At 38.7% G+C, this 15,132-nt stretch overlaps 1 protein-coding gene across 1 annotated transcript in view; it reads right to left on the reverse strand.

Moving 5' to 3' along the window:
* LOC311213249 (pinopsin-like) overlaps positions 1–15,132 on the reverse strand; it is a gene marked incomplete at both ends in the record, with an annotated part of 84,293 nt that overhangs the window by 13,535 nt on the left and 55,626 nt on the right. The window contains one exon of the mRNA XM_084293130.1: positions 11,196–11,429. Coding sequence (XP_084149256.1) covers positions 11,196–11,429 — 234 coding nt within the window. The remainder of the gene's footprint in view (positions 1–11,195; positions 11,430–15,132) is intronic.

Consider the following 15,132-nt stretch of genomic DNA (forward strand, 5'->3'; position numbering starts at 1 on the left):
TAAAGCAGCTTTTGGGCATTTTAGCTGCTCTAGAGTAAAGCAATCTACATGCTAAATGTGGTCAGATGAGTTTAGAGCAGCATTCCTTAGCACTACTTTTCATACTGCCTCTGGATAAAATGCAGGTTATTATGAGTCCTTCCCATGAGGCCTCATGGCAGCCTGCAGCTCCCTCACGAGGGGAGCGGAGGGGCAGGCACTGAGCTCTGCTCTCTGGGGACAGCAACAGGACCCGAGGGAACTGCACGGAGCTAGGAGAGGGGAGGGTCACCCTTGGTATTAGGGAAAGGTTCTGCACCCAGAGGGTGGTCGGGCACTGGGACAGGGTGCCCAGGTCAGTGGTCACAGCACTGAGCCTGCTGGAGTTCAAGTATTTGAACGATACTCTCAGACATATGGTCTGATTTTTGGGTGGTCCTGTGTGGAGCCAGGAGTTGGATTCGATGATCCTTGTGGGTTCCCTTCCAACTCAGGATATTCCATGATTCTATGATAATAAATAATACAACAGAACTGACTGGGTTGAGAAATCAGAATTTTAGTTGTGAGAGAAAATCTAATACTTATCAAATTTCTTCCAAATATGGGACAAACACAGAACATATCTTTTAAAAAAAGTAAAAAAAAAAAATCCAGACAAGAGCTTGGACTGGCAAAGTATCCAGTTATAAGCAGATACCTGTAGGGCATAGTTTAGACTCACTCTGCCTGTTTTCCTATAAACCGGATTTCCATGCTGGACTACTAATTTCACTGCATTTTGTTCTCTAGCTAAGCCACAACTCTCCCACATTTGTGCATCATTTGTGCATGGGACATGCAGTGTGGGAAGGGAGCTTGATCTGCCAGGTTAAGGGGCAGTGTTTCTCATTGAAAATAGGTGTTACAGAAACCAATGTGTAGAGGCTAAGGCAAGGAAATATGTTCTGAAATTGAATGTTTTGTCCTTAAGATTTCCCAGCTGAAAATACAGTTAGCAAAGTTAACAGCTTCAAATTTTGCAGAAACCACATTTTGCACAGAGCAGATGCTTTCATGGAAAATTTCTCAACAAGTTACAAAACTGCCTGTTTTTTTTTTTTTTTAAATTATTATTTTATATTTTTTTTCATAACTTGCATAGAAATCCCTTGAATTTGTCATTGGTGATCACTGAGAGAGAAGATAGTGAAAGTGAAAAGGAAGGCGTACACATTTTGGTTAACTTTGAATTCCTGTTTCAGTATATTCATATTGGTCTAAAACCAGTACACACAGAAGTCTTATCTCTCTCTGAGTTGTAAAGTCCTGAGTAATATTTCCCCCGAAGGAATAAAATGCTACATCTGAACCAAAGTCATCCGTAAAGTACTCAATTTACGTAGTTGTACCCTATATAACAGACCATGACTGTACACCCATTTCTGAAAATCTGGTCATAATTTAGTCACAGTAAAGGGATTTAAGAAGTCACTGTAGAGCTGTAGTTCTTGTTTTTTATTCAAATTCAGAGGATAACAATAATCAAGGGAGTTAAAATAGGATGACATAAACAAGAAATAACTTCTAATGCATTGAAGCGTTGGTCCTTTTCTAATATTCAGTGATCTGCTAGGAAGTTGTTTTCCAGATGAAATACATAGTCTCGAGCATGATTATCAATAAGTTTATAATTTTGTTTTTGTTGTTGTTGTTGTTATTTGATTTTTTTTTTTTTTTTTCAAAATTTCAGAAAGCTAAAAGAAACATAAAAGAAAATAAAAGAGATAAAAGAGGAAGGCTGGAGTATTGCCTTTGCCACTTCAAGTCAATGCCACAAGAATGGCCCATTGCCTACGAGCAAGGGAATGCAATTAACAAAAGTCAGGACCTTTGCAGGTCTGGTTTTGCTATGACTACATATTAGTGATGGCAACTGGGCATATTTATGGTCACTGGCATTTGCATAATATTAACTGCACATAATTTTTTATCACGAGACTATAGATATAGCAAACAGTAGTATTAATTATATCTTTAATTGTGTTTACATTTGATGTCAAAAGAATGAAGTGCCTTGATCACTAGAGAAAACTGAAAGAACTAAGCTGATTTAACCTAGCAGTATGAAGAAAGTCATCTGACTGCTGTTTCTGAGTATGAACAGAAGACATCCCAAAGAATAAGGTGTGTTTTTTTTTTTGAGTAAACCAGGAATGAAGGATTATAAACTGGCTACAAGCAAAATTAGTTTGGAAGTTGGCTGACTAGACACCTGAGGAATAAAGCTCTGCAATTGCTTCTAGTTCAAGAAACAAGGAACATCAATTTGTTTTCAGTCTCACATAGTCAAATTTCTTAATGGGATTAAAAGGTGCAGTTTATAATGAAAAGGGACTTAATCTAATGAATTACAGACCTAGTAGGCTTCTATATTTTATGTCACATATTCAATACTGTGGAAACCATTACATCCTTGAGTACAGTAAGTACTTTGACTGAGTACTTTGTCCTGAACAGAGAAGGACATCATGATTAAATCATAGAGTTCTACAGATCTGAATTAGATTTGTCATGAAAGTTCATAAGGTTTTAAGCAGTAATATAACCTTTGATACTCAAATTTGTCCTGCTGCAAAACTAGGATGATGATATTCACCTGCTTTACAAGGATAATGAGAATTAAATCAATTAATTAAATATGTATTTAGAGAAAGCTACATAAATGCTGAAAAATTCTCTGATTAAGAAATCTCATTTTATTTTTTTCTCTCCATCACCTAATCTGAAATGATTGTTGCTTGAATTGCTAGTTGGATACATGACTGCAAAGATATACCTGGTAGACATAGTAAAACACTGAGAAGTAATATCAACTGACAGATGAAATACACCAAAATGTCCCGCTCTGGATAAAATTATAGTATTATGCCACTGCTACATCGCAAGAGATTACTCAGTGATTGAACAAGAGAGACAAATGAGAATTTCTATTACCTCCAGGCTTACACTTATCTTTTCAAATCTTTTTCATCTGTTGAATCTGATAGTCTTCATAAAGCAACTAAACTCTTTGCTTATATAATTGGTTGCATTGTCTTACAGATTCTGTGTTTTTTTTTTTTTTTTTTTTTTTTTCAGATGACGTATGCTTGCAAACAGCTTTGAAAATAAGAAAATAAAGGCTGCAGCAAATATATAAGCATAAATGGAGTCCTACTTGTTAAATGTGAACATGTTGAGAGAAAAGCAGAAACATTAGAATTAACACAGAAATCTGATGTTAAATTAATGTTTGACCTTCACCAGATGAATTTTAGTGTGGGCTAAACTTCAGTCTGACCTGGAGATGCAGCTGAGAGCACTGCAACAGAAGCTCCCTGTTCAGTGTCACCTGGCAATGTTATTTGAAGAACAGCAAAAGTTCAGCCTACCTACAGATCCTGTTCCCTTTTGCAGGACCTTATCTGTCCACACCAAATTTGGAAATCAGTCCAGAAAAAAACAAAAAACAAAACAAAACAAAACAAAAAAAAACAAAAAAAAAAAAAAAAAAAAAAAAAAAAAAACACCAAAATGCCAAGTGCTTACACTTAACTTGTAGATCACTGAAGTACTAGCAAGATGTAAACATCATGGTCATTAAAACTTATCCTTTTTTCCTCCATTTTTCTTATCACTGACTGAACTGTTGACCATCTGAAAGCCCCTTAAGGACAGGCACACATGTGAGGACAGCAAAGAAATATTGATTTGAGTTTCTGTTGATGTATACTTCCAAGAGCAAACAGGATACCAAGGGGCCTTGCTTGTATGAATCCTAACACCTTTGATTTAGGTGTGAATATGCCATATTCCTTGCTTCTATGGTTATCTGAATACTGCAAACCTCCATTTAACTCTCAATCTATCTCACAGGTTTGATATTACAGTTGGAAGTGTGTGAAAATGGCTGATTTTAAATGGTGTCCTGAAACTCCCAGCACAACCATAGGCTGATCATGATAGGTAAGTGCAAACAATTTGGCTGAAACAGTCTTACTTGTGCCAGATAAAAGCTTAGGGATGTAACCCTGCTTATTCTTTGAATTCTTAAACAGTTCTTTGTTTCATTCCCTTTGTACAGTGACAGTGATTTTAGAGGCTGAATCTTTTCCTAAGGGTATTTCCTTGCTATCCCCCAAACAGGTACCAACATTAATCTCCTTTCATACAATCACTGCAATTAACTCAATTTCCTAGACTATGACCCTTTCTACTGACCAGTATCACCTGCAAAGTTGTCAGGAGAAAGCTGAGGCAATTTTCCTTCTTTTCTGAGCTAATTTCAATGAAAATGCAATAGGGTTGATGAGATAATTTAAGTTTAGATTTCAACTACATTTTTATTTTAAAATTTGAGTTGTCCAAAGGGATCACAATTTTTACCTGTTGCAGTTTGCCTGCATAATGCCTAGGGACTTATTCTAAATGACAATGATAACTTTAAGCCTCTGAATAGTTTAGTCATCAAGGTTTACAGAATACATGAGGTAATAAAAAACAAGCGATGCACAATGCCAACTGACAAATGCCTAGCCAATCCCTGAGCAACAACAGCCCCCATGCCAACTCCCTCCACTTTTTATTGCTGTCATATGGTAGGGAGTATCTCTTTGGCCAGTTTGGGTCACCTCTCCTGGCTCTGTCCCCTGCCCCCTGCCAGCTTCTGGTGCACCCCCAAACTACTCACTGGCAGGGCAGCATGAGAAGCTGAACAGTCCTTAGATTTGTATAAGCACTGCTCTGCAACAATTAAAACATCAGTATGTTATCAACATTATTCTCATCCTAAATCTAAAACACAGCACCATAACTGTTACTAGGAAAAAAAAAAAAAGTAACTCTATCCCAGACAGAACTGGGATATTGCCCTTCACTTTCTCGGTCTTCCTGAAAGGAAGATCTAAGTGGACATCATTTCTGTTACTGTCATCCCTGATACTAACTAGCCCAGTAAACAGATACTTATCCTGTGTTTGTGTTTGTTCGTGTTTAATTGTTTCTACATTTATTTAGTATTTTGCTTGACCTGACTTTTGGTGACCTGGCTGCCTGCTTGCTACTTTTCATGTGGGTCTGAACAAACAAGTCCTAAACTCTTCTGTGATATTGAGGTTGGTCCAGCCCTCTGAAAGCATCCACAGGACAGGCAGGATAATGCTGAACATATTCAGCCAGGTTGCACCAGGAGTATAGCCTGGGACAGCATGATGCTAGCTGGGGCTGCTAAATGTACTTGTAACCCTAGTTAAATAGGTTATTTGTCTGAACTGATCTTTTTGTCATAATCTGAGAAAGAAATACCTAAAGTAATTCTGAACTCACTGTGTGAGATGCAATTGTACTTTATGACAGCAGTAAAGGTGCCCTTGAGACGTCTCTTCCTTTTGCCCCTCAACTTTAAAAAGTCATAATACTGCTTGTTAGGTAATACGGTGCCACTTCTTTATATACCTAATATCAGACCAGAAAACAGTGAAAGAGATTAAAAAAAAATAATAATCATTTATTAACTTCTTATTAACATCTTACAGGAATTTTAATGAAAAAATAGCAATTTATAGCAATAAATCTTATGATAAGTCTGAAAACTTCTAGAAGGTCATGAACTTAAAAAAATGGGATTTCTTTTCAGGACTTAATAGATATGTTTCAGTTTGTCCATAAAATGAGATTTAACACAATTGTCTCTTTATTGTGTACCATCTTTCTGGATCTGTCCTACTGTGTTCTCATGCAGCTAAAGTATCTTAGTTTTCCAAGGGGAAAAATGAGCACTTAAAAAAAAAAAAAAAAAAAGACAACAAAAAACCATTAACTTACCCACATATTCCTGCAGTTTGAAAACTGAAACATTACCTTTTGTGGGAAATGCTGAAAACTGCACAATACCACATGAAAATTGACTGTGAAAATACAGCTGTTATGTATCCAGCTGGGAAATGTTAAGGTTATTATTATTTTTTTTCTATTTTTCTTTATGACTGTCATGTGCAGCTCTGTTTCCCAAAGTGCATATGCATTTCTCCCTGCTCGGTGCATAAGGTCGCATCAAGATGGACTGAAAAGGGTTGTTAGAAAACTGTGTATAAGGTGCAAAAATCTTATCACTAAAGAAGGACTCATTTCAAGTTCCACAAATGCATTTGAAGAGGGGTTGGCCTGGTAGTGATCTGCTTGGTGAGTGGTGGGGAGGTGGTACAGGTCGCACTGCAGCTGCAGCACATCTGGGAGGTGTCTGACTTGTGACCTGAATCGGTGCCACCTCTCTGGATGGTGTGTTATTGCTCATCTTAATGCAGCTAAACAATATGAAAATGCCTTTCCTTTTTCTCACAGTTCTAACCTACTGGGGAAACTCCACTTCCTTGCTGGGTTAACTCCTGCTTATCACACATTGGTCTCCAATACTGTCACCTCACCTCTTTATAGCCTCTCTGTTGAGGCTCCCAGCTTGGGCCCAGGTGGCTATTTTACACTATGTGCATGAGCAATGAAGATAAATCTGAAGAAAATTCAATGTGTGAGTAGCCCCGTTGCAGCAACAGGGCTACGTGCCTAAGTGCTCACTCATGAGAGAAGAGAGAAGCACAATTGCATGTGCTGGCTCCAGGTCTTGTTGAGGAGCACTCTTAAGTACATTATTATTCACATCTCATTGCCCATCAGAAACAAACAACAACAACAACAAAAAGGCAGAATTATTTGCAGTTGGCTTAGTTTGTTCATTATTTTAATTTATTCGCCCTCACCAAGCCCCAAATCATGATAACTTTGGAAAGGTCACACTATTAATTATTTTCAGACAAGTGTGTATATTCTTGTCAGCATCACTTCTCCAGATCCTTGGGGAAAATGACAAGCTCTGCTTCTATTTTTATAAGTGTAGTGATTTTAATTCAAGAAGTCAGGGTAGAAATCAAACTGGTAATCAGTAACTTCTATTCACATCTAAAACATCTCTTCCCTCACGCTCTCCCTCCTTACTTTTGCTCAAAGGTATTTTCTGACACCAGAAATAGGACACTGATTATCACAGTGCTTGAGTGGTTATTTTTTATTTATGTGTGAGTGTGTGATTGTTTTTTTGTTTTCCAAACTGTAATATGCGAAACAGCATTAGAAGTGCTGGTTTGAGTTTCAGTAGTCCAGGGAAATGTAGGTGTACTGCCTGAGTGACTAAATGTCTGGAAATAACTGCTGAAATCATGTGATTAGTCTGAAGCCCATGAACCACAGCTAAGCAAGATCATTTTACATCAACAAATGTTGTAACATATATATGTAAACTGATCAGAGGCTTCCAAGTGATTGTTTCTAGAGATCCTTAAGTGATAAGGTTTCATTTGTCTAAAATTTGGCTGTCAGTTGCAATGAAGCAAATTCCTGTTTTCTCTGAATGCTACCTTGAAATTATGTGAAATAGCAAGTGCAGACTGACTCACTCTCAATACCCACTTCTCATCCATAACCATACCCTCTCAAGCACTCATTATTCGTATCTAGACTTCTATATCAATAAAAACTGAATGAACTTCTCATACATCAGATAAGGCTAACCTAAAAAGCTGCTGCACTATTGTGTTATCCAGCTATTGATACCTGGTTCTCAGTGAAATATGTCCTGAAGTACAGTTACACCCATCAGAAAGTTTTTGGTTTTTCGAGTTCCTGTTGCCCTATGGATTACAGGAAGGCAAGATGCCCCTATCTGTGCAACAGCAAGCCCATTGTTATGGGGGAGCTGGTATCTCTCTGGTGAAGGCTTAACAACTGCTTGTATGTAACATGTGGAAGAGGAGGTTTCTGCATCACCATGGTGGAAAGAGGGAAATTGAAGCTGTCATAAATAACTTGTTGGGGTAGCTGCATGGGTGGAAGTTTGAAGATGTTACTTCAATCTCAGGCAGTTCAAGCAGCTTAATGCTTTACAGCTTTGTCAGTGAAGCTTAATGAAAGCCTGGAATGATGTTTTTAGACCAGCAATGGTCCAGCTGAAACTATGCCTTTCTGTGCTCCTGGAAAGGAGCAGCAAACAGACAGCAGTATAAGCCATGTGGTCCTGCATGAGGGAGTCCCCACTACTGGAAAGAAATTCACCCCAGCTATTTTATCACCTCAAGGCAGTGCAGAAGGAACCAACAAAGATTTAACTTTTTTTTTTTTTTTTTTTTTTTTTTTTTTTTTTTTTTCTGGGGTTTCTGGACCATGAAAGTGACTCAAAACATGTTCAAGAGTTAATTTAAAGGTGTGTTCTGCAGGATGACTTTTAAGGCAGGCTCCGAGGGTGGCAATTCCACGATACTCCAAATTGCTTTATGACAGATGGAAGCTAACACTCTGGCTGCAGTCAACCGGTGCTGTTTTGCAACCTTCAGAGCAGGTCCCAAAGCAAAAAGGTTAGCTTATGCACAGAGACCTAGAGATTAAGCCATATGTTCTCGGTGTATTTACAACATGCATGAGTAAATAGCCTACCATTGGCATATTGTATCCAAGACATGACCATGAAAAATACAGGCTAGATAATTTTTCTTTTGGGATGCACCAGCCTCCTATGACAATTCTCAGCAAAACATGAAGCCCAGAGAAGCTAAGTGCTGGGAAGAGAACTTTTCCTGAAGGGTTAAATTTACAGAAAGGAATGAGGAAAGCTACTAAGTAGCTGACATGCTGTGAATGCATTTCATACATAGGACAAAGGTGTTTAACTTTTTTTTCCTGGTCTGAAAAGAAGGTGAACAGATGGATGGATATGTTTCACCTCTTGTGAGTGAAGACCATTCCTCAGTTTCAGATAAAAATAGTTATTTTTCTGCTAATAAATAATGGCAAAACAAATGAGAACTGAGAACTATTATTTTGGTTTTATTACAATGAGAGTATTTACCCCTAATCTGACAAAGCTCCTTTTCAGGAATGATCTTGTCTTGATTTCTGCAACACTAAGGAAGCTAGCTGTATTAAAAATAAAAATAATAAAAAATCATACAGTGACTACCAGCTGGCAACTAATGATCTACCCTTCAAGACTTATTCAACTACTCTGTTCCTTTGCATTTTTTGTTAAATGATGGCAACTGCAGAACAGCAGGTAGTGGGAAACAGAAGAATTATTCTCAAAGTTCAAAGAGAGAAGTCTAATACTTCAGTCTTGCATATGACTGAAGACTAAGAAGATATATTTAAGAAACTGTTTGCAGTTCCCTGCCAGGGTGCTCCTGAATTGTTACAAAGTCTTTTCAGCTCCTGCTGCTAAGAAATTGCCTGCCTTGCCTCAAAATGGTCCAAATGGAATTCTCCCCCTGTAGACAGATCATCCAGCATTGTTCTTCCTTTATAAGAGATGATAAATTGGATCAAATGTCAGCCTCATATTGAGAAACAAGTTAAGTATTCACAATTTTCTTCTTTTTATCTGAAAGAAACAGCTACTGCAGGGAAAGAGTGATTTTGGACAGCTTGCTACATTCCTGTGATGTGCAAGCATCCTGGCTTTATTCTTGCTAATCAAGTTTTTCCCAACAGTGAACCTTTCCTCTCTGTCTCAGCACACCCACAGCAGTGTGACTATCTCGTAAGCCTTTGATGCTGCAGAATACAGAGTTCTCAATAACTGCCTGGAGCAGTTGGAGAATATAAAAACAGCCTTCTTTTGTTGTGTTTATATCTGTGGCTGCCAGGTTGTCACCACTGGTAATTGTGCTTGTGATTCTGTTCTTGAGACATATGGAGACACCCAAGGCTCTACATTGAGTTCATGTGTTTTAAGATCCATATCTTTACCTCAGCTTCTGTAACCCTGTTGTCTGGGATGTGCTCTGTGTGTGAATACAATGCCAAAATGTACTTGCCTTCTCTGTTATAGCTTGCTCTAGTGGCCATAGCATGGCCAGATGACCTCATGGAAGTTAAGGACCTAAGTGCTCAGAGGACAAAGAAGCAAGACAGATGCTGCTCTTGAGAAGTTTCCATAATAATTGTAACATGTAAGGGAAAGGAGAAAAAGTTACAATTTTGTTTCAGTATTAGCACTTTCTGGAGCTCTTTGTATTTCCAATGTCAGCTTAAACTAGACTTTGGAAAAGAAGTCCTAGCATTGGGGAGGGCAAAAATATTGTTTCCTTCTGATTTCAGGGAAGTTTCATGTCTTATCTGGGATTTTTCCCTCAGTCTTCAGGAGCATATTAATTCCTTGTTTAATAATTTAGGGTAGATGAAGAATAATCTCAGACAGTGGCTAAATTAGAATATATTTGGCTTTTATGTTCAATGTTTCCTTTTTCTAGGCTTCAAAATAATATAACACTGCTGTTGATAAATACTGAGATTAGGCTCCAGCATGCACCAGGCAAAAAAAAAAATAAAAAAAAAATAAGGATTTATTTGCTATGTAATAGCAATGGACACAGTGAGAACAGGAAATTCATATCAATGTTTAGCACACTAATGTAATCAAAAAGATAAAGTGTTTAAAGTGTTTTCATAACCTACGTGTATTTTCCAAATACCTTACTGGAAAACACTTTTAAAACTTCCAGATCTGCCCTTATCAAACTTCAGAGTCAGAGTAGTCAATGCAGAAATTTTAAGTTCACTTTTCTGTACAGAAAATGCCATTTACAGGAATAAGGCACCTCAGCCAAATCTAGGCATTTTAGAAATGTTAGAATTGGCCTTGCCCCTCAAGAGAAAATAAAATTGTTCCCTATTTTGGCATATAGATGAAGTGGGAATTTAACAGAAAGAAATGTAAAAGTGCATAAAAACTTAATTGAAATGACTTTTTGTTTTCAAGCGTATCTGTCGAGAAAAATGGTTAAGTGTTTGCAACAGATCTCCTTCAGATTGTTTTCAATGTCATGAAATCCTTTCCTCTTCTTGTCCCTCTTTTCTTCCACCTACATCCCCCAATATTCTTCTTTTGTAAATAGATTCCATTACATTTGGCAGCACTGCAGCATGCAAATTAACACACAGCAAGTCCTCAGAAGAACATGAGCAATTTCAGTAAGCAGATGTATATCTGTTCTTGCTATTTAGCAACATAATGTGTTGGCATTTCCATCCCAGGACTCCAGTGATATTTTTCAGCCCTGAATGCCCTTTTCCCAAAGACACATCCACAGGACAGGTAGTCACAGAAGTCCTGACGTACCCTGAGGAAAATATAATTTTAAAATAACATATCTTACCTGCTTATTCATAAGTATGTAGATAATGGGATTGCAAACAGTGCTGCTTTTCGCTAAGATGGAAGGTATGATGCTTGCAACTGGAGTCACCACACCTGGCTTACCAAATGTTGCAAGTAGTGCTATAACTCCATAGGGAATCCAACACACAAGATAACAGATAACCGTAGTGATCACCATGAACAGTACGTGGTATTCTCTTTTGCGGGCAGTGTTCTTGTGGATTTTTCCAACCTAGTGAAAGATGAAGGGGAAAAAAAGATAGGATTTAAGAAGCTGAGCAGTTGTTTTTATTGTTTTAATAACACCGGGACTCTTGATTTTAGATCAGCAATGACAATCAACACTGTAATTCCAGAAACAAATCAACATCGAACCCAAAAGTGAGAGAATGCAATGGGAAGACCTTCATTGTTTCCATCGGACACTGAGGAAAGCCTCACAGATATCATGCTGCATGCATAACCCAGAGTCAAAGAAGAGGTTGGAGCGAAAACAGAAGTTACCATCTAGTTTTTACTAGTTGGTAGGTCATCTCCAGTTGCTCTTTAGGTATGGTATTCTCTATAATTGCATAATATTTTCACTCAAGTTATTCTAGTCCCCAAGACTTGCTTGAGATGGAGAAGCATTATGAAACACATGAGAACCAACAGAAGCATTTACTGTTTGGGTTGTGGAAACAGCAGAGCAACATTAAGACTGTGCTAATGCTCAGTACATCTGCCCTTGGATGTTGTCAAGGCTTGTTATCAAAGTCTTTTTTAGCCCACTGTAATGTTGGCAAAGGTCACATGAAGAGTGGAACACTAGAGAAGCCTTCCAAACAAGACTTTATGAACTTTTAAGTGGTAGGATTTATTCTTTATAGATTATCTGTTCTGGGTAGTTCACCATTTTGATAAATCAGCCTCACTCTTGATAACCGTCAGAATAGTGTTTTTTTGTTTACTTGTTTTGTTTTGTTTCTTTGTTTTTGTGTGTGTGCTCTTAAAAATGAATAAATAAAGCATTCCAAATATTGACTTAGTTCAGTTATTCTGTTGTTTTTGGGAAACAGAGAGGAACTGGGTAAACAGGAAGCACAGACCTAAATGGTCTGTTCAATGCAATGGCACAATAGCCCATATTGCTGTTATGAATTTACCAATAGTTATAGTGTGGCTATAGCTGGGCACATCCAGTCTTGCTGAGGAAGTATTGAAAGCCTCTCCGCATTTCAAAATGTATTCTTCTTTTGTCTGTTCTGGACTAATGCATCATGTTCTTTTGGAGTCTAGAGCACTAAGATGGAGGCTAAACATTAAAGTAATGTCTAGATGTTATTTTTAACCCTTGGTGTAAATACATTTCCCTGCAGACTACTACTGAACACTGGTTGGTCTTCCTAAACATCTTTGCAGCCAGCAGAGAAAGACAAACTCTTCAAGGAGGCTAATTTTGGTTCCAGTCTCTCTCCAACAGCTCTAGATAGAGCCTCAGCAAACTGGTCTCCAAAGGCTATGGTTAATTCCATAACTGCCCCCCAGCATGTGTTTAGCTAACCCAGATGAGCCAGCAGGATTTCAGGAAGTATTAAAATGTTTAAAATAAATCAATCGAGTCTTGTACTCAGCCAAATGTTATTTATATCCACTTTAAGGTCTCTTTGCCTCAAAGTGCAGTTCTTGAGAATAAACTGCACCCAAGGGAACTAAGTGCAGGTAAAACTACAAACTACAAAATAAGCAAAAAGTCAGCTCCTTGAAATGAAATGCAAGCAAACTTAAAAAAAAGGGGGGGGAGGGGGGGGTAAAGATGGGAAGGGAAGGGAAGGGAAGGGAAGGGAAGGGAAGGGAAGGGAAGGGAAGGGAAGGGAAGGGAAGGGAAGGGAAGGGAAGGGAAGGGAAGGGAAGGGAAGGGAAGGGAAGGGAAGGGAAGGGAAGGGAAGGGAAGGGAAGGGAAGGGAAGGGAAGGGAAGGGAAGGGAAGGGAAGGGAAGGGAAGGGAAGGGAAGGGAAGGGAAGGGAAGGGAAGGGAAGGGAAGGGAAGGGAAGGGAAGGGAAGGGAAGGGAAGGGAGGGGAAGGGAAGGGAGGGGAAGGGAGGGGAAGGGAAGGGAAGGGAAGGGAAGGGAAGGGAAGGGAAGGGAAGGGAAGGGAAGGGAAGGGAAGGGAAGGGAAGGGAAGGGAAGGGAAGGGAAGGGAAGGGAAGGGAAGGGAAGGGAAGGGAAGGGAAGGGAAGGGAAGGGAAGGGAAGGGAAGGGAAGGGAAGGGAAGGGAAGGGAAGGGAAGATATGTTGCAAGCTTACTATTAAACCAGAAATTCAAAGTCCTAGCTCAATAAAGATCTTCAATAAAGGCAGCAGCACCGGTCAGCACATTTTCCCTCTTTGTTCAGATAAGACCTCTGTCCTAAAGAGTTTGCAAGAGTTTACTCTGTGCATAGATGAACTACAGATGAGAAATAAGGGAAGGAAAGATGTGTAAATGTGAAATGATTGTGCAAGAATTTTGTTACACATCCTTCTATTTTTACATCTTCAACTCAGTTTTTTAAGAAGGGAAGCCTATATCATCACCGTGTCTGTTTTAATAAGTCTGTCTGTTGGTTCCAATATCTTCCTTAAAATTTGAGTGATGTTCTGAAACTTAGGAGGTTGACTTAGAGTTTTTGATACTGAATTCTTCACATATCAATAGAGAAGAAGGATCCCTGCTAATGTTTTCATCAAGAAGAAAAATGTAATATGAGATGAACTTAAGTTAGATACCAGAAAATCTACTCTAATTCAGCTTTAATTTTAGCACTGCTGTGTTTGTTTGTTTGTTTGTTTGTTTGTTTTCCTCTAATTTTCCTTTTCTGATCATTAAAAATGAGAAATCTCTGATCACAGACGTTCCTGAAACAGGACATTCATGTGTCCCCAGGGTCTATGAAAGATGACCTTCCACTGCAGTCTTCTATAATTGAGTTTAAAAACTCATTTGTCGTGAGACAAACCCATTGGAAAGCAAATTTAGTTAGCTGTCATGCTCATGGAATCTTTCACTTCCATGTTTACACCAAGGTACGCAATCATTCTAATTTTCATGTACCTCATATTATAATTCTATAATATGATTTACTTACAGTCCAGTTCCTGGGATGAGCAAGTTAGAATTTCAGACTTTTTTTTTTTTAAGTATAGTTATTTTCAAGAGTATATTTCTATTCTCACTGTTGCAGAGAAAAGATTGAAAGTATGGAACTGCAGATAGCAAAAACAAAAACAAACAAACAAACAAAAACAAACAAAACAACAACAACAACACCACACAAAACAAAACAAAACAACAACAGTGAAGAAGGAACATAATATATGTCCTTCCATAATCGTTCTCGATCCCAAATGACCTGGGTGTCCCAGTTTTCCAGAGCAGACAAGTATGATAAGATCACATCTCTTGTGATGAATCCCAAATGTATTTGATGCTTCTCTAAGTTTTTTGTTTGATGCCCAGAGCTGCTGTAGCAGTTAACTGTATTTTATATTTCATTTAGGTAACTCATCTGCTTCCCAAGTGTCAGTAATCTTACTTTTTCATAGTGTTCTGGGCATGAGTCTCCTACTAACTGTTTCATTCTATATTGGGAGAGAGGATTGAGAGAGGATTTGGAGAGCTGTGGGAGAGAGGATTGAGAAAACTTGAGAGAAACAACTCCACAGACACTAAGGTCAGTGCAGCCGGAGCGCAGGAAGTGCTCCATGCACACAGCAGAAGCTCCCCTGAGGCCTGTGGAGAGGCCCCTGGTGGAGCAGGCTGTCCCCCTGCAGCCCATGGGTCCCACATGGAGCAAACCTCCATGCTGCAGCTCGTGGAGGAGCCCCCAGTGGAGCAGGTGGATGTGACCTGGAGAAACCACATAGGAGCAGGCCCCAGGTTGGAGCTGCACCTGTCTAGAGGAGCAGGTGGTCTGG

The sequence above is a fragment of the Netta rufina genome (genome assembly GCF_964035555.1).
Source record: "Netta rufina genome assembly, chromosome: 1".
Taxonomy (NCBI): Eukaryota; Metazoa; Chordata; class Aves; order Anseriformes; family Anatidae; genus Netta; species Netta rufina.